Source organism: Eubalaena glacialis, chromosome 7 (genome assembly GCF_028564815.1).
Source record: "Eubalaena glacialis isolate mEubGla1 chromosome 7, mEubGla1.1.hap2.+ XY, whole genome shotgun sequence".
NCBI classification, from domain to species: Eukaryota; Metazoa; Chordata; class Mammalia; order Artiodactyla; family Balaenidae; genus Eubalaena; species Eubalaena glacialis.
In genome coordinates this window covers 105,202,217-105,222,654 of record NC_083722.1, presented here as the reverse complement: position 1 = coordinate 105,222,654, position 20,438 = coordinate 105,202,217, and the positions used below count along the sequence as shown (strand labels likewise).

The following is a 20,438-nucleotide window of genomic DNA, read 5'->3' as shown; positions in this document are numbered from 1 at the left end:
CTTCAGGTTGGAAGTCCTGCCTCAGACTCCAACCAGCTATGGGACTTTGGGCCAGGCATTCGATCTTCTGGGCCTCAGTCTCCCAATCAGTAAAATGGGGGTGAGATTTCCTAGAGATTAATCTATAAAAGTTGAAACGCACATTTCTGTGATTCCAAGTTAAGGAGAAAAACTCGCACCCTGACAGTTTTTTAATGGATTGTTGCTTAGGGTAAACGAAGCACTGCTGCTGGAGAAAACATATGACTTTGAGTCAGATGGGACTGTGGGGAAATCACCTTGTGGTTTACAGCACAGACTCTGGAGCTGGAGACCTGGATTCAAATACAGTTGATAAATGGAAATAATAATACCTGCTTTTTACACCCCCTTGTGAGAATTAAAGGGGATCAGATATGTAAGCACGCCCAGGACAAAGAGGACCAAGAGGCGCAGCGTATCAGAAGTTCCCATGGTCCCATCACCACTGCTGTCTCCACCTCCCTGGCGAGTGTGAAGTGGACCGTGTTCCCGCTTTAGCACCCGGTGGAGAAGCCGGGTGGTAAAGGGGCAAGGCGGGGAACCAGATGAGATGTTTCTCCTCAGAATTCTGCAGAGGGTTTGTTCCCCCGTTGAGGACCTTTTCATGTTTCTCAGGCACTTCACCTCCACAGTGTTCCAGCAACTGGGTCCACATCTGGGACCCCAGCCACTCCCACCCAGGTCTCTAAGCTTTCCTCTGGGCTCCAGCTGGGCTCCCCTCCTGGGTGCTCTCTGTTCACCCCAAATTTCTCCCCCGTTGGCTCGTTTACCCCTGTAGATCCCCTGGCCTACAGCCGCCCTCTTTCCTCCTCTGCTTGTCTGAGTCATACTCAGTTTTCAAACCCACACCAAACTCCACCACCTTAAGCAAGCCGTCACCTCTGGGCCTCAAATTCCTTCGGCAGTCTTTAAAAACCCCTTATGTTATCTTGAATGTCTCCACGCTATCTCTTCTGTTGGCATGTACACTCCCTGGAGTCGGATCTTGGTGAGAAGCACTGCGCTTAGGGCCCAAGGACTCAGTTTGAACCCAGCTGTTTTGTCTTGGGCAAGTCACTTCAGCTCTCAGTGAAATGTGGGCTGGCAATAGAAGCTTTCTCCAGTTTGTAGGCTGGATAGGGCAGGCGGGTCAGGGACCAGGAGGATGACGCTGGTGCCCACACACGGGTGTCCCTGCTGGCCATGGGGCAGGGTGGCTGGACAGAAGTGACACTGGCCTTAGACACGCAGGCCAGGCAGGCAGGCTGGTCCCTGCTTGCCATCTCCCAGCAGCCTGGCAATGGCCTTGGAGCTGGTGGGGGAGGAAGGGCCAGCCCCTCCCCACTCTCTCCTTTTGCCATGTGCTGCAGAAAAGTGAGAACACGGTGGTGCCAACAGCACCCCCTGCCCCCCACCGGGTCATCCGCTGCCTGCACTGAGTTTTCAGTAGTTGCCCAGAAATTCATTTAAATTCAGATATTTGGGGCTGCCTTCTGTGGACTTAGCACCACAGGAGGCATAGCAGCCGGCCGTGAACATTTCAAGAGTTGGTCTTTGAAGTGTCTTGTACATCCTTGGTGTTCCCAGGGTACTTGTTGAAGGAGGGAGGGAAGGATCTATGAATAAGTGAAAGAAACTGGTTTTGCCTGCAAGGAGTTTAGAATCTGCGCAGGGAAATGAGAGTAAACTTGTGAACTGATGATATCACCGCCTAAGACAGAGCCTAGCATGTGCTGGATACCTGGACTCGGAGGGAGGGCACCTAGACTGTGAGCCTGGGGGAGCTGAGCCAGGTTCTCTACAGCTGTCCCCGTAGGGCAGTGCTGGCACACAGTAGGCAATCAATACATATTCACTGAGTCAAGAAATGAGGGGTGGAGTTTGTGCATGTGCGAGAGATTGACTGAGGGTTCAGAAAAGGGCTGGCCCCAGGCAGGCTACTGTGATCAAAGGTGAGTTCTGGGCCTGGTGCCTTTGGATGGGTAGGAATTAACAAAGCAGAGGGGGACAGAGGAAGAGAAAGGGAATTCTGAGCAGGAGAGAAAACATAGGATCATGGCAGAGCAAACCGATTACAGGGGGAGGTGGGTTTGAATTCCTGCTGCACCACCTCCCAGCTTGGCCAAGTCCAATATCATCTTTGGACCTCAAAACAAGGATAATAATAACAACCATGGCCAGAATGTATCTCACACTGTATTAGATACTTTATACACATTATTTAACTGACACACATTTTACAGATAAAGAAACTGAGGCACAAAGAAGTAAAGCCTGGCTTAAGGCCTTTGTATCAGTTATCAACTGCTGCGTAACAAGTTCTGTCAAAACTCAGTGGCTGAAAACGACAACCATTTTATTCGCTTGTGATTCTGTGGGTTGGTGATTTGGGCTGGGTTCAACTGGGGCCACTGATGTGGCTACAGTTTCCTGGCCATTCAAAAAAAGAGTCCCAAATGGGAAAACCCCAGTGGGGTTTCAAGCCTTTGTTTGTGTCACATTTGCTAATATCTCATTCCCCAAATCAAGTCACACAGCCAAGCCCAGAGTTGTGGGATGGAGAAGTAAACTGCTTGCAAAGTGACGATGCAAAGGGGCATCCCTGAGGCCATCGGTCAACTACTGTGGCCGTCTTTGCAAACAGTCCACCACAGCACCCAGTTGCCGAGGGCGCTCTGGACCCCAATCCCACGCTTCCTTACTAGAGATTTGCTTTGAGCACTTTCTGGTTACCATGCCTCGTTATGCAAGCCTTTAGATGCTCCCTCCTCCCCCATCCCCAGAGTCATGACCACAGGGACTAAAGAGGAAATGATGTAGAGAAAGGACTGTCCAGTAAGCCCCACGTTTTTTCTTTCAATGTTTTATAGAGGAGGTGGTACTGGGCATAATGATGATAGAGATGAATGCTTACTGCCACCCGTCTCCTACTTTAGGGAAAAGGCTTGTCTCCACCTGGGACAGGAAGGACACAGAGAAGACGGCAGGGCTGGGCATTTTGTAGGTTCATTTGTTCATTGGTTCATTCATTCATTGGTTCATTCATTCATTCACTCAACAAGGCTTCCCTCTGCCCAGTCCTCATCACCTTGAGGTGCCCTCCTTTCTAAAACATGCCAGTGCTTACACACACACACCCTACACACGTCACACCTCATGTATTTTTCCCTAAACTCCCATCAGCCTGACACAATATACTGCTCTTGATCATCATGTATTGGCCTGAGAGGAAAGAAGGGCAGAGGGTGAGAATGTGGGCCAGTGTGCCAGTCTTTGCTCCAGAAGAAGCAAAACCAAAACAAAACAATAACAAAGCACTCTGTTTTCATTGTTCAGCTAAAAATACGTTCAGATTTTCAATATAGTTCTAGATCATGAAATGCACCTGTTGTGCTTTGCACTGACAAACATTGTAGCATCCGCCACCTGGCCCCTCCGCTGGGCTCAGTAGCCCTGCTCCAGGCTCTCCCAGGCAGGGCTGCTGGGCCTGTCTTCCAAGCCCAGCACTGCTAGTGGGGCCCCTGAGACTTGGTTCAGGGTGACGTGCACGGGGCTTGAGGAGCATCCACACCAACTGCTGCTGGTGACAGGTAGACACCAATTGGAGTAATGAATGGGCTCTACCTTTTACTTACTCCAGCTTTGACTTGATTGTGCACTGGGCTCAGGGGTATGAAATCAACTCTGGGCCCCCAGGCAAATTTTTGCAAAGGTGTCTCCCTCTTGATGACCACTCTCAGGGATGCAGTGGTGGAGAGAGCCTGAGACGGGACCCAGCAACATGGGTTCTGGCCCCAGCTCCATCCCAGGCTCACTGTGTGTCTTCCTGGACTGACATCTGTCATCACTGAGGTATAAACACTGAGGTTTCATCATGTCACTGGGCCCTGTGCCATTTACTTAATAATTTTCTTTAAATTGATTCCTTTGTTAAAAAAACCTCTCCCTGTCATAATTAATTCATGGGTAGGCAGCCTTGTATACTGGAAAGAGCACAGGTTTTAGAGCCAGATGGACCTGGGTTCAAGGTCCTGTCACTTGTTACACCCTCTGAGCCTCAGCTCCCTAGAATATGGGAGTGTCACCACCTCATCTCTCTGGATTCTAAGAGTGAGTGGCATAGAGTATAGCACAGTGCCTGGTGAACGTCAGTGTTAAATCATTGTGTGTTTTATGAAAGGGTGAAGCATAAATATTTTTCATTTATACTTCTAAATCTTCCCCCTCTCCTCTACCCTACAATGCCACTAGGCCAGCCCGAGCTCTGAGAATATTTTGCCTAAAAAAGTTCAGCCACCTCCTGATCGCTCTCCGATCCTCCAGGCTTGCCGTCTATTACACATGTTACATACTCGAGCCAGAGAGACTTTCCTTTTTAAAAAATTGTTGAATATTTAAAGTTAGAAATAGATAATGCATGAATTTTGTAAAAAAAACGATAGTTAAACAGTACAAAAAGATACACAGTGAGAAGTATGTCTCCTGCTGCCCACCTCTCCCCCTCCTCCCATACAAGCCCAGTTCCTAGTTTCTAGTTCAGCTGGTGGTTCCTTGCAGAGATACTTAATTCATCACTAAGCATACATGGACACACATATCCCGCACGAGTGGCAACAACTGGGCCTACTGTTCTGCATCTTGCTTTTGTGATTATGTTTTGGAGATTGTTTCATATCACTAATAATTAGAGCCTCCACTTTTATATGGTGCTTATCACGTGCTGGGCACTGGTCTAAATGTCCAGTGTCTTAATTCATTTCATCCTCGGTTCACTTTTGAGGTAGGTGGTAGTATTACCACCCCATTTTAGAGATGAGGGGTGCGAGGCACAGAGAGACTGGGTAGCCAGCCCAAGGTCACCCAGCGGGGGAGTGGCGGAGCCTGCTCCAAGTCTACTCCCAAAAGCTACTTACATAAATACATTCAACTATTGATATAAACATACACATATAAATTACTTATATATATTTATTTTGGAAGGAAATGATACTTCACATTAGCAAATGAAAAACAACTTGGTATAAATAGAAAGGTTCCATAAGCTAAATGAAGAAAAAACAGGGTTAATTCCTGCCAGTGCCTTCAAAGCAGGCATTAGACATGAGAGCACCAAACTGAGTTTTTCCTCGCGATATACTCAGAAAGATTCCAAGAGAACTGAAAAGGTGTAACACCTGAAATCACCTCACTAACACAAGCGGTTTCCGTCGCACACTTTGGGAAACACTGACGCAGTGCCAGTTAGCTGGGCTCTGGTCCTCGATTTCCCCATCTGCGGGATGAAGGCACGAAGCTAGAGGAACTCTGAGGCTCCTCTCAGGCTTGTATCTTCCTGCCACGCCGCCCAGGGAGGGAGACTAGGGCACGTCTCTGACTCGGGGCAAGGCAGGCCCTGCTGGACTGTCACAGCTGCTGGCCAGGGCGTATGCCCAGTGTCATCTAGGGATGGCGGTGGTCCTAAGAAGAATGGGGGGAACAAGGTTTCCTTCTAGACAACCTCCTCCCCCTCCTCATCTCTCCTGCGTAGACATTCCTTCACTCACTCAGCAGACGTTTACTGATCATCAGTGTGTCGAGAGGATGGGATGTGGCTACGCCATGTGACAAGTGTCAGTGGGGATATGGACACGGTGTGAACGGAGAAGAGATGGCATTGGATTTGGAGCTGAATGACAATGGACTTTCCCGGGTGGAGAGCAAGGCAGAGAAGCAGGAAGCCGGGGTACGGGGAGTAGCCCCTGTTCAGCCGGTCAGTGTTTGTGAGTCAGGCACTAAGTGTGGCCAGTGGAGACCAGGATTGATCCTGGGTAAGTGAGGAGGCTAGCGGGGAAGGAAGTCTGCCTTTTGGGACTCATTCAGCAGCAAGAGACGGAAAGCCAGGAAAACCTGACATATGTAAAAATGGCAATTTATTGAATCTCGGAGGCTGACACACTTGTTTCATTGTCTATCTCCCCAGTAGAGTGAGTAATCTGAGGGCAGAGGCCCTATCTGCCTTCCACGCAGTACTGTTGGCAGCACCTGGTATATTGTACCTGCACGTAATAAACTGTTCAATAAATATTTAATGATTGAAGGTGTAGCTGCTCCCCCCGCCAATACACTCACCAGATCAGAGGCAGCAGAACTGCGTCTCCTCCGTTTTATCCTAGTCCCTCCCTCACTTTTCCTTCTTCCTTCTGTCTTCCTTTCCTTTCCCTCCCTCCCTTACCCTCCACCCTCCCCTCCCTTATTTGGTGGTGTTTTCCTCTGCAGGAGGCTTCTCCCCTGTGGTGACAAAGTTGGCTCAAGTCCATCCCTCTTCCCCACCCTCCCCCACCCCCGCAAACTCACTTCCTATCAGCTCGGCGCCCCCTAGTGGAAAGTGAACACTCCCTTCCTGGTGTTTCCAGCGGAGGCCCAGGGCTGTCTCTAATTGGCCTGGCTGGGGTCCCATCACTGTGGCCAGATTAACATCATGCATACTGATAGGTCAGGCCTGGGTCTGCTGCCCCGCACCCAGGGATTGGAGGGTAGTGTCCGTTTCCCATGAACCACATGGACTGAGGATGGAGGAGCGGAATTTGGGGGATTTCCTCAAAGAAAATCAGGAAGATGTTCCAGAAGGAGGAGGACTGGATGATCCTAGGCAGAGAGAAACGACAGATGTCTGCTGAGGGGGAGGAGCTCAGGGAGGAGAAGAAAGTGGCTCCATTGGCTGGTTTGCAAACAGACACCTGATGTTCTTCTACCTGTAAGCTGTTCCTCAAACCTGTTTGGCTCCTGCTTCTACTGGGCTTAATGCTGACACTGCTTCCTTTGTCTGGAATAATCCATCCCCACCCCAGCCCCTGTTCACCCAGCTAATAGCTACTCTTCCTTCAAGGTTCAGTTTAGATATCACTTCCTCAGGAAGCCTTCCTTTAGCACCCTGTACCCCCCTCATCATCGCACTTATCACACCCTGTGATAATCACTTGTATAACTGTCTGTGTCCCTACTAAGGTGTGTATTCTGTGAGGGCAGAGACCATATCTGTCTTCTACATTGTAGTGTTTCCTATTATAGCACCGAGTGCAGTAACTAGCACATAATGAACTGTTCAATAAATATTAAATGATTGAAGGTGTAGCTGTTGCCCTACCCCCAAATATATTCACCAGAGCAAAAGCAATAGAATCTACCTCCCCTGTTTTATCCTGCCTCCATCCCATCCATCCACCCACCCACCCACTTATCTATCCATCCATCCACCCACCCACCCACCCACCCATTTATCCAGCCAGCCAGCCAGCTGTCGTTAACTCATTCATGCAAATATATATTGCTACTTGCTGGCTGCCAGTCTCTGCTCTAATACAGGGATTATGATCATGGACAAGGTCCTGGCCCTCATGGACTTTGCACTCTAGTTGGGTGAGACGGTTTATAAACGTGCAAAAGGAATAAGACAGTGATTATAAGTTCTACGGAGAACGTAGACCACACAGAGTGTGGGCGGTCAGACTGAAGTTTGGGTACTTCTCTTTTCCTTCAAGGGTGTCTTTGTCATGTCCTGGCCCAGGGTCTCACCTCATACACAACTGTTGTGTGGCCTAGGGATGGCCCTTCCTGTGGGGTGGAGGAAGCGTACATGGACTGCATTGTTGAGAACCCATTTTCTAAAAACTGATCCTTTTCCTGCCCCAGCATGTCCCTGTATTAATGCTGTTAACTTCCAGATTGCCTTTGCCTTCTTTTGCATTTAAATGCAGATCTGAAGAGCTGTACAGATAGTACTTTCCTGATCTGAGGGTTTGGGAAGATGCAAAAGGCAAAGTGTACACAGCAAAGGCAGCATGATCACCAGAAAAGGCAATGTCCACAGCTTGGAAGCCCCGGCCATCTGGCTTGCTGTGTGACTTAGGCCACATGCTTGCTATTTCTGGGCCTTAGTTTCTTTCAATGACAGGTTAATACACCAAAGTTTCTGGAGGGCCTCTGAGAACCTATGAAACTGATTTGGGGCCAAGAATAGTGGTCTCACTTACATGTTCCTACGTAGTGCTTCTTAGCCTGTGCTGGACTTCTTCTGAAAGTCTCTCCCTGATAGGGTCTTGAGGGCTGGAAAGAGAACGCCCATCTGGCAGTAAGCTGGGTGGGTGCCTCTGAGGGCCCCTCCGGAGATCCCGGGTTGAAGACCAGGTCCCAGTGACTTGGCCTCAGCTGAGCTCCTGCATCCACTTCGGCTCCCTTCCCCGCCCCAGCACTGCTGTCAGCCCATCACTCTACAGTCACAGCTTACTGAGTTCTTTCCTAGCCCCCCCTCTCTGGCCTTTGCCAGGCAGCACAGGGAGGTCAAGCCTCTGCCACAGTCATCCAGCAAGTGGTGGGAAGGTCAAGTTTCAAAACCAGGTCTCCTGAGTCCCTGTGGGGCAGAGGATCCTTTCATCCCTATTTCGTGGTTTCCTCTTTGGTAAAGCAGGGATGATATAGTCTACGTCACAGGGTTTTTGTGAGAAATAAGTGAGTTAATATTTGTGAAGTGCTTAGAACTAGGCCTGGCGTGTAGTAAGTGGTCAGTAAGTGTTAGCTGCTATTGTTGTTATTATTGTTATCATGCTGCCTCCCAGGATTGGAGTAAACATTAACTGAAATGCTCCTTGGTGATAATGAAAAGAGAGGTTTGCAAACTCTGAAGTAATAGATAATTTTAAAATATTATTCAGCATCTCCTGGACTGGCAATACTGAGCAGGCTGTTCTAGACTATTGAGCTAAGGGCCTTTCATCCTGAAGCCCATGTTTCAGGTAATTAAATAAAGGAAACATCTAGAGGATTCTGGGCATAAATAGTTAGACTCACTTCAGAGATGCCCCTAGGTAAACTCTTTTGTGGCAGCTGTCTGACGTAAGTGACACCAGGTGATCAAGTTCACCATTATTCTTGGGATCAGGAATTACCAGTTGGATCACATAGAGGGGGAGGAGCAAAGAAACCAGTGGTGTCTGTGAATGTGGAGGTGTAGAGGAAAGGTTCAAGAATGGGAAAGAGGCCCGGAGACAGCCTTCAGCCGGCTTCCCGACTCTGAGCTGCGTTATGTTCCAGGAGCCATGGCTTAAAGATGGTTGAAAGTAGGCAACTGCTTTGGTTATCTGTAAACCTGCAGTCATCCCTTCTGGCCACTAGATGTCGAGAACACATTGATCCAACACACTTTCTGGTCCATTGAGTTGTTTAGAAAGAAACTTAGAGGTATTGGCATAAGGAGTGGATGAAATCAGCAAGAAGAGCATCTCTAGAGGCTTTAGGGCAACTGCAGATGAGCAGAGATGGGTGGGATGCAGAGAAGAAGTCTTTCCACCAAGACCCAAGAAGAAAAGTTGATTGCAGTTTTTCATTTATTGTTTTGAAATGTGGGGAGGTTTTCAGGATGAAAGGAGGGAGAAACATGGTGTAGAATAATTTTTTTTCACATGAGCTAATGTTTTTTAGAGTTTGTGAGCATTTTCCTGAAGTCAAGTGAGTAAGTTCAAGATTTTCAAACCCTCAGCCCAAATCAGGGATGTCGATGGTGGTGGTGATGGTAGCAGCTAATGCTTACATGGCTTTTACTGTGTGGTTGGTATTGCTTTTAGCACCTTACAAAAAATTAACTTATTTAGTCCTCACGACAAACCTATGAGGTAGGTGCCATTATCATCCCCATTTTATAGATGAGGGAGCAGATGTCAGAGAGGTTATGTGACTTGCCCAAGGTCACACAGCTGGTAAGTGGCAGCATCAGGATTCAGCCCAGACATTTGGGCCAGAGGCCATATTCTTACCTGACATGCTCTACAATAGATGTTGCCCCCACTGACTCCTGACATATGACAAAGGGGACTTTCTTAACAACAGATCAATGCTGTGATTTCACAGTAAGAATCACAGAGGAAGTCCTCATTTAAAAGTCTCACTTCGCAGGACTTTAAATGACAGTGAATAAGGTTATAACATTGGCCAGTAATTCATTCTGAGTTCCTTGACTTAAAGGGCCTGGCTAGTCAGAAGCACATCCCATCCCGAGGTGGAAGCTTCTGCTCCATTAGCTGCTGTAATTATCCAAACAACAGGAGAGGAGGACCAACAAGGCTCAGGAACCATGAATCCCAGAAATTTCTTGTGTTTCTTAGCATAGAAAGATGGTCATAAACTTGATATTGCAAAGGGAAGTGTACTCCTAGTTGGGGACTGGGAGATAGAATACTGTTGGTATGGGCCTGGCCCAGCTTGCTCTAAGGCTGCCCCAAATACTCACATCTGCTGAACAAATGGTAATGAATTAAGGAACCGGTATGATATGATAGAATTAAAAGTCTGAGACCAGATTTTTAATGTGGTTAGATATACACTTACTATATGACCCTCCATTCCACTCCTAGGTATTTACCCAAGAGCAATGAAAACATATGTCCACATAAAGAATTGTACATGGACATTCCTAGCAGCTTTATTCATAAGAGCCAAAAACTGCAAACAACCCCAATAACGATCAACACGTGAACAGATAAACAAATTGTGGTATAGCCATACAAGGGAATACTACTCAGCAGTAAAAAAGAACTTCTGATACATGCAACAGCATGGGAGAATCTCAAAAAAATGATGCTGAGTGAGCAAGGGCAGGTGTAAAAGAGTTTATACTCTATGGGTCCATGTACATGAAGTTCTAGAACACACAAAAACAATCTACAGTGACAGAAAGCAAATTGGTGATTGCCTGTGGCTGGGGTAAGGGGTGGGGATCGACTGGAAGGGGGCAAGAGGGGTCTTTTTGGTGTGATAGGAGTGTTCTATATCTTGATTGTGATGATGATCACATGGATGTAAAGTCTGGGAACTACACTGATAACACTGTATGATCTTGGATAAGTCACTCTGTCCTCCTGGGCCTTAGTTTCCCTATTTGTAAAATTTGGTGGTTGGATTAGATGATGTATAGGATTCCTTCTGACTCAAAAATTCCCTTGATATAACAATATCCAACTCTTAATGTGGAAGTAGAGTAGCAAAGTGCAATTTTCTTTATAGGAATTCATTTTATAGCCAAGGACGAGTTTATTTCTGAGAGCATAGAATATCTATTAGGTTACCCAATAATATTCCTTTGGGAAACAGAGCCATTTACAGGCCAATTTGACTTATGGAAACAGCTGAGATAATGATTTGTGTGTAAGAAGGATGTTCCCATGGAAATCCCGCGGGTACCTGAGGAGGGCCTTTTCCAACGACACTGTGGGGAGGGAGTAGGACACAAGAGACACAGCTGGCAGGGCTGGAGAGGGCAGCTGAGGAGGGCCATGTTCACCATATCACCTCTGAGAGCCCCAAAATGCCCGGGGCCTGTGGTGGCCCTTTTACATTTCCTCTTTACTTGTCCATTCCTGGCACTTAGTAAGCACTTAATGATGTTGTTGATGATGATGATGATGAAACTGCTGCTGCTGATGATCATCATTTCCAGTCCTCAGACGGTTTGTGCAAAAGTAAAGGGCTGTGGGATTTCGGAGCATGTCATGGGAAGAGGGCAGGGACAGAGCTGACCGGAACACAGAACTTGGAAGGGGGCTGCTAGCACTAGGGCCACCCTTGCTGGGCCATAACAGCCTGTTGATTTTCCACACTCGTGTGTCTCCAGGTCATGAAAACCTACCACATGTACCATGCGGAGAGCATCAGTGCAGAAAGCAAGCTGAAGGAGGCCGAGAAGCAGGAGGAGAAGCAGTTCAACAAGTCGGGAGACCTCAGCATGAACCTGCTCCGGCACGAGGACCGGCCCCAGCGCCGTAGCTCCGTGAAGAAGATTGAGAAGATGAAGGAGAAGGCGAGTGAAGGCCCCGGGTATCGGGGTGGGAAGGAAGGGGGGGGCCAGGCTCCCCACAGCCTCAGCCTCCCCCTCTGCACCCTGAGGGACTAGGGGTGGAATAATGCTGCCAGCGTCTGCTGTCTTGGAGGTCAGTGTCATGGTGGAGGCAGGGCTGGCCATGCCTCTGCTCACACTTGTTAGGCCTCAGGCGAGGGTCAACAGCAGGAGAGGCACTCAGCTGGCAAGACAGCTGAACTGCGATGAGACTCTCGCGCAGCGAGCACATTCTGGCAAGAATCACCAGGCATTAGTGGGGGTGGGGCCTGCCCTGGACGTCAGTTTAGTGGCTGGGGGGCTGATTGGGACTTCGCGTGTCCCAACAAGAGGGAACAGCCTCTTGGGAACAGCTGGTTGGCGTACCAACCAGCACCTGGGAACCAGGTAAAGAACCATTCTGAAGAAATTGCCATTGCCAAGCCAAAGCCGGGCCAGTTAGAATCCTTGTGTGTTGGTGCTGGAAAAGTGCTTTGGTAGGGCATGGTGAAAGTGCTAGTTTTGGAGTCAGGCTGAGTTTCGAAGATGCCACATGTACAGCAACTCTCTGACCTTCCATATTATTTTATTTATTTATTTATTTTTAAATTAATTAATTAATTAATTTGTTTTTGGCTGCTTTGGGTGTTTGTTGCTATGCGCGGGCTTTCTCTAGTTGCGGCGAGCGGGGGCTACTCTCCGTTGCGGTGCGCGGGCTTCTCATTGTGGTGGCTTCTCTTGTTGTGGAGCATGGGCTCTAGGTACACGGGCTTCAGTAGTTGTGGCACGCAGGCTCAGTAGTTGTGGCTTGCGGGCTCTAGAGCGCAGGCTCAGTAGTTGGGGCACACGGGCTTAGTTGCTCCGCGGCATGTGGGATCTTCGCAGACCAGGGCTCGAACCCATGTCCCCTGCATTGGCAGGCAGATTCTTAACCACTGCGCCAACGGGGAAGTCCCTGACCTTCAATTTTAAAAATTGACAGTGATGGCAAACAAATCTCCTTTCTCATGTCAACTCTGATCAATTGATAGTGGCTGCCCAGAGCCCTATGCTGAGGATTGTGAGCCCTCTCGAGCCTTTGGTTAAAGACAGTGCTGTGATCAATTAATGATGTCTGCCTTGATCAAGGAATTTAGAGGGGCAGTGTGCATGCTGCTTTTTGTCATCCTAGATTGGGTTACTAATAAGGTTCCTTTCTTCTTAAAAAGCTATGATATTCTTGTTGAATTCTCTGGATTCATTCATTCCATGCAATCAGCAAACATTTCCTGAGCTCTTTCTATTTGCCAAACATTGCATCAGATGTTTATTTGGGCTTCTATGAGACTAATTCTATGATTATATGATCCTACAGCTCTTAAAAATTATAGGAGATTGAGTGGGAACATAATCCAACAGGACCTGGGTAAGCTGGCAAAGTAACCAAAGGCAAATAAAATAAAATTTCAGGGTAATTTCCAAAGGCAAAGAAAAATATGCTCCACAATAACCAGGCAGAGACCCAGTTAAAAAATGGGCAAAGGAATTGAATAGGCATATCTCTGAAGAACATATATGAGTGGCCAGTAAGTACATGAAAAGATGCTCAGCATCATTAGTTATTAAGGAAATGCAAATCAAAACCGCAGTGAGATACCACTTCACACCCACCATGATGGCTAAGATAAAAAAGTAGATAATCACAAGTGTCGGTGAGGATGTAGAGAAATTGGAACCGTCATACATTGCTGGAGGGAATGTAAAATGATGCAGCCACTTTGGAAAATAGTCTGGAAGTTCCTCAAAATGTTAAACATAGAGTTACCATATGACTCAGCAGTTCCACTCCTAGGTATCCACCCAAGAGAAATTTAAACATATGTCCGGACAAAAATTTGCACATGAATGTTCATAGCAGCATTATGCATAATAACCAAAGGGTAGAAACAATCCAAATAAATAAACGTCCGTCAACTGATGAATAAAATGTGGTGAATCCCTGTAAGGGAATATTCAGCCATGAAAAGGAATGAATACAGACTACAGCATGGATGAACCTTGAAAACAGTAGGCTAAGTGAAAGAAACCTGTCACGAAAGACCACATATTACATGATTCCATTTATTTGAAATGTCCAGAGTAGACAAATCCATAGAGACAGAAAGTAGATTATTGGTTGCCAGGAGCCGGGGCAGAAAAGAATGGAGAATGACTGCTAATGGGTACAGGGTTTCTCTTGGGGTGATGAAAATATTCTACGTTTAGATAGTGGTGATGGTTGTACAATATGTCTGTGAATATACTAGAAATGAATGTTTAAAAATAAGATAACCAGGCAGGGAATTACAGAGCTACAACATAGGGGGGGTAGCTATAGAGGGGATATGTAGAGAGGTAGAGAAAGCACTGGTTAGTGGGGTCTGGAGACTAAGTTTTAGTTCAGAGTTGTATGCTGATTGGCCATTTGGCTCTTGGACAACCAACTTCTTTTCAGTTTTCATTTCCTCGCCTATAAAATGGATGAATTAAACTAAGATATCTTCAAATATCCTTTCCAGGCATAAAATTTTATGAGTCCATGAAGGGCTGAAAATGGTCTCAGGGTTATAGTAGCCCCCTGGAAATGGGCCAGGAATTTCAAAACTCTCTGTGGAGGTTGGGTGTGTGGTTGGTACAGGGTATAACCAGAAGTTTGTTTCTAGAAATTCCCAGAATAAGTGAACCCTGGAGAAAGGTCAGAGGAGATGTCTGAAGAGAATTAAAAGGCTGACAATGGGGGCATCTCTACTGAACAGCTAGAGAACTCAATCTGGAGGAAGGAAGGTTGAGAGTGCCTAGGTAGGAAGAAGCCCTGTTTCTTTAAGGAGAGCCGTCTCTCTCCTCAGCAGTGGGACTCATCTTTCTGAAGGGGGCAAGGGGACAGCTCTCCAACCCATGGACTCTTTACTGCTTCCTGCCCAGGATGGCCCAGAACAGAAGCAGCTTCCCAGGGAGGCGGTCCAGCTCCTAGCCAAGACTGCACCTCTGGCTGCCCACCCCGCCTCTCCCCACCACGCACATCCAGACAGCCAGTGACAATCACTTCATGCTGTCCACGCAGGGACTGTTCTGGGTGCTGTAGGCTCAGTCATGAACAGGGACCATTAAGTCCCTGACTTCACAGAGCTTACTTTCTAGCAGGGGACCCTGAAAATCAGCAAGTAATCAAAGAGGTAAAAAATATAATTTGGGGTGGTGAAAAGTACTTATGAAAAAAATTGAGCAACCAAGATGTCCTTCAGTAGGTGGGTGGCTAAGTAACTGTGGTCCATCCAGACAATGGAATGTTGTTCAGCACTAAAAAGAAATGAGCTGTCAAGCCATGAAAAGACACGGAGGAACCTTAAATGCATGTTACAAAGTGAAAGAAACCAATCTGGAAAGGCCACATACTGTACGATTCCAACTATATGACATTCTAGAAAAGGCAGAACTATGGAACAGTAAAAAGGTCAGTGGTTACAGCAGTTTGGTGGGAGACAGGGATGAACAGGTGGAGCACAGAGGATTTTCAGGGCAGGGAAACTGCTCTGATACTATAATGATGGATACATGTCATTATACATTTGTTCAAATTCACAGAATGTACAACACCAAGACTGAACCCTAAGGTAAACTGTGGACTCTGGGTGATTACAATGTGTTAGTATAGGTCCATCAATTGTAACAAATGTACCACTTGGTGCCCCGGGGTGTTGATATTGGGGGACGCAGTGTGTGTATGGGAGTAGGGGTGTGTGCACGAAATCTCAGCACCTTCCTCTCAATTTTGCTATGAAGCTAAAACTGCTCTAAAAAAAGTCTTTTAAAAATTAAATAAAAATGAAAATAATCACTAAAAATTGAACAAAGATTAAATGAATGGGAAAAATAGAGCAGGACAGAATGTGGGGAGGGGGTGGTCAAGATGCCGGGGACACATTTTAGACAAGGTTGTGTTGTCAGAGGCCCATGTGACTGTGTGACCGTGGCTAAGGACCTGAATGACGTGGAGGAGCAGGCCACGCAGGGACCTGGAAGGATGGCCTGCCAGCCGGAGGGAATGGGTCTGAATCTAGAGGCAGGAATGAACTTGGCCTCTTAAAGGACGTGCAGAGGAGGGGATGACAGGAACGTGGAGGAAGAGCCAGGTCAGGAGGGCTTCACAGGCCGTCGTCCGGGTTTGGGCAGCCTCGGGGGGTGTTGAGTAGGGGCCTCCGAGGTCTTAGTTACACTCCGCTCTGGCAGACCCCCGGAAAAGGCCACTGCTTACCCGACAGTGCCGACGATGGCTGCACATGTGCAGTGTCAAGTGAGCTTTTTGAGTACAGGGTCCAGATCTTACTCACCTGGCCCATGGAGTAAGGCTTTCCAGGGCCGTGCAGGGAGCTGATCGCAGGCAGTGACCGTAAAGAAAATCTCAAATCCCTCCCATCAGTGGCTCTGCTCTCACATCCACTCTTTCCTTCCTCCAGAGGCAGGCAAAGTATTCTGAGAACAAGCTGAAATGCACCAAGGCCCGGAACGACTACTTGCTGAATCTGGCGGCCACCAACGCAGCTATAAGCAAATACTACATCCACGATGTCTCCGACCTCATCGACGTGAGCTCCTGGGGAGTCTGGGGTTGAACAGGGTCCTGCACTGCCTGGTGCGAGTCATCAGCTGAGGGAGGGCTGGCCCTTGTCCTTAGCTGACATGTGGGGCGGCCAATGGCCCCTGGAGCCCTGATGGAGGGGAAGCACAGGGAGCCTTTGGGGCCTGGGAGAGGAGTATCACCTTGTGGCTTCTACCTCCATGGGTGGGAGTGGGCCTCTGGCGACCCTTGCACACTTGGGCTGGGCGGTTGTAATTCAGTGTGCACTTTCCAAGCGCCCTCCTCTACACCAGGTCTTTTACTGGGTTTGGGGGTACAGGGGTGATCATACACAGTTCATGCCCTGGGGAACTTCCCAGGGTGGTAAAGATGCTTATCTGTTTAACACCCCTGGGTCCAGTCCACTAGACACACACACACATACGGAAGAAAATAATGAATGAGACAAAATTATACAGGTCAGCTTTACTTGGGGATGTTATGTTGGGAGAAATCAGGCAGTTTAAGCAAGAGGAAAATGGAACACTGACTCCTGAGCACCAGCTGTGCAGGACACACTGGCAGGACAATGAGGCTTCGGGAAAGAATTCTGTGAGTGGCGCCTTCGGGGAGGCTCCTGCATCATCTGTGACGGAGCTGGGGCTGCTTCGCATGTGTTCATGCAGACAGGGATCCGGCCCAGCAGATGCTCGGTCAGGCTTCCTTGAGGGTGGGTGCGTCCTTTTCCTCTGGCCTTGGTGTATCCCATCAGGAAGTCAGAGGGTCACCGCTCTTCCCTTGGCTGCAGAGGGGACCCATTATCGCCATTATCACCACCCCCAGGAGAGGGAGCTGCCTGGCCCTGCCTTCCAAATGCCCAGAGGCCAGACCCCTCCTCTTTCCTACCTTTCAGCTTTCTTTTTCACACAACCCTTTCATCTTTTTATTTACCAAATTTTTATTGAGTGCCTACTAGCTCTAGGTCTTGAGGTACAACAGTGGATAAGAGCCAGTAGGTCTGCCCTCATGGAGCTCAGCCTGCATAACCCTGATACATTAAAGGCAAACGCAATGCCAAGCAGTGGGTGTTACCGTGAGAGAGGTGGAGGGAGTTGTGGACACCTGGATGAGGGACACCTGGTGTGAACTCTGAGTGGGGAGAACATCAAGGAAGGCTTCCTGGAGGAAGTGACCTCTAAACTGAAACCAAAGGAAGAGTATTTAGGCAGGAGGAGAGAGGAAGAGTCTTCGGGCCTGGAGATGAGAAAGAAGGCAGTGAGTCTGGGGAGCCGCGAGGAGCACTGCCATTGCCCAGATCGCAGTCCCTCGCTCCCTCCGAGGGCTTTGCCGTGACTTGTGTGGTAAGATTCCAACGTGCATGAGGGCCTCCAGCATGAAAGATTTGACCCTGGAATAGGAGGTAATTGTAAGTCACTGTGACGGCCCCACCCCCATGTCTCCACCCTCACCTGCACCTTCTGTGTGTGCTTCTCTCCAAGTGCTGTGACTTGGGCTTTCACGCCAGCCTGGCCCGCACCTTCCGGACCTACCTCTCAGCCGAGTACAACCTGGAGACCTCTCGCCACGAGGGGCTGGACGTCATCGAGAACGCAGTGGACAACCTGGATTCCCGAAGTGACAAGCACACAGTCATGGACATGTGCAACCAGGTCTTCTGTCCCCCCCTCAAGTTTGAGTTCCAGCCCCACATGGGGGACGAGGTAGGCTTCTCCCAGGAGCCCATGTTTGAGGTTGCTTCCGTCTGTCTCCCATGGGCTCCCAGAGCATCGGTGGGAGGAGAACGTCAGCTGAGAGGCCTGGGGTCAAGTTCTTGGTGCATGGGCTTCCCCAGCTGAGGAGTTTACCACTAATACCCTAATCTTGGTGGCTCAAGCCCCCCACCTGCAGAATTGCGAGACCTTAGCTTTCCATGAAATCCCTCGCAGCTATGTCTAGAAGACCCCAAGGGAGTCCCACATCTGCACACAGACAGTCGTCTCACGTTCTCCCCTCGGATGGATGGCCTCGAATCACCGAAGGCGGGGCCTCAGCAGAGCCACTCGGACCTGTGCTCCAGTGCCGTGAGCCTTGGAGTACCAGCCAACCCAGTTTTCTTCAGGGCTTGCACTGCTGACATCCTCATTATGTTCTGAAAAAAAAATGGGAGAAGGCGCTCTTCACTAGCCCCTAAGCAGCACACTAGTTACCTGAGTTTCACACAACTTCTCAGGAAAATAGCTCCTTGAGCTTTTCCATGTCATTCCTCCCTCTCTCCAGGGCTCAGGCCCCAGTCCCTGGAACCAACGGAGACAGCCACCAGGTGTCATATCTGCCTCCCCGTCTCCACCATCTCTACCACAGGGACATGTGCCCAGAACTTTCTCCTAGTGGCCCCGTTCCCTCCACCCAGGCTCACGAGAGTCAGGGGGACCCAGCCAGCCTCTGGATCCCAGTGGGAGCTCAGCTGGGCTGTCGCTGCACCTGCTTAGCAGGGAGGGACCAGGGGGCGCCTTTAACGATGGCATTTGCTGGACCCTCCAATGGCTCTGCCCACTTTCTTCATTTGCAAGAGATGCCTTCTGCCGGGCTTCCCCACAGCTCCTGCCCCATCCCTGTGCCCTCATGTCCAGCCCTTTGGCTCATCATCTGGTGACTGCAGGGTTGGGTTGCCCAGGTAGTGGTAAAGAACAGAGGCCTGCTGTCCCTTATGAGCTCTGCCAAGTTAAGCCAGGCAGCCAGGCCCACAGGTAGTGAGAGCCCTGGTGGGAATGGGTGTAGGCGAACAGTATCGCTCTCTCATCTTCCTCTCTTCTCCCTTCCTCTCTCAGCGGCCCCTGTGAGAGGGCCGCTGCCCCATGCCTGCCTCTCTCTGGAGCATCTTCCTGCTGGGCCACTCCGCTGTTTCCATCCTTTGTTCTTTTCACTGGCTTCTCTTAGGCAGTTGCTTCCTTACCACCACTGCTTCCTGCCTGGAAATTAACCAATTAGTCTCACTTAATGAGATTATGTCCAAGCTCTGAGTAGCAAACCGTCACGTGCTGCACAAATGTAGACCACAACCGAGAGCGTGAGAGGGTGGCCCCTGGCTCCCAGCTGGCTTTGGTGTCGCTGGGTACAAGCTGTGTGACCTTGGGCAGGTCACTTAACCTTTCCAGGCCTGTTTCCGCAGCTGTCAATGGGGATGTTAATGATAGACAGGCCCCAGCTACGCACAGGTGGCGAGGGCCCGGGTCAACCGCAGGCGGTGGCTGTCATTTCTGCAGGTGTGCCAAGTCAGTGCTCAGCAGCCCGTCCAGACGGAACTGCTCATGCGGTACCACCAGCTGCAGTCCAGACTGGCCACTCTCAAGATCGAGAACGAGGAGGTGAGTGAGCCCCTCCGCCCTGTGAGGGATTTCTTTACAAAGGCCTGACTGGTCCTGCAGAGTCCACTCTTGCCATGGAACACATAAGAAATCAGGGTTCATCTGTAAGATGCACAACTGTCAAAACCACCTACACTAAGAATCTTTGATGGCATGGGGAATGCTCACAAGATGTTAAAGAAAAGCAAAGAGGAAGTAGAACTCTATGTTCAGTACTGTCCTAACCAGGGTAAACTGACGTATGTGTGCACGTTTCTGTGCATATTCACGGGCATAGAAAAAAAGACTGGAAGGAAATACTTTGAATGTTGATAGTGGTTTTGTCTGGGTTGCAGGAGTATAGGTGATTTCTGTTTTCTTCTCTGTGCTTTTCTCTATTTTCTGCAGTGAGCTTATGTTATTTTTATCGTCAGAAATATAGTAGGTATTTTAAATTACACAAAGAAATAACCCAGGGCACACTAAACATGTCATAGATTCTGAGCTCCAGGGAGCTTCTGTCTCACCGTGGCCAGCACACCTCCCTTGCAGCTGGTGGCTCAGGACTTCCGCCAGGTGGGCACAAATGGAAGTACCAGCTGGAGTGGCTCCATTCTGATGTGCACTGATGAGGCCACATGGGAGACCTCCTGTTCCAGCCGGGATGCCCCCACCCAGGGAG

At 48.9% G+C, this 20,438-nt stretch overlaps 1 protein-coding gene across 4 annotated transcripts in view; it reads left to right on the top strand.

Moving 5' to 3' along the window:
• Positions 1-20,438, top strand: part of SRGAP3 (SLIT-ROBO Rho GTPase activating protein 3) — a 252,906-nt gene that overhangs the window by 162,652 nt on the left and 69,816 nt on the right. For 3 of the 4 annotated variants that reach the window (XM_061195572.1, XM_061195574.1, XM_061195575.1), the window contains exons 5-8: positions 11,639-11,824; positions 16,312-16,440; positions 17,912-18,133; positions 19,676-19,777. In XM_061195572.1, the coding sequence (XP_061051555.1) occupies positions 11,639-11,824; positions 16,312-16,440; positions 17,912-18,133; positions 19,676-19,777 (639 nt within the window). Of the gene's footprint in view, positions 1-6,708; positions 6,734-11,638; positions 11,825-16,311; positions 16,441-17,911; positions 18,134-19,675; positions 19,778-20,438 lie in introns of those variants that run through there. The other variant, XM_061195573.1, reaches the window with a different exon arrangement.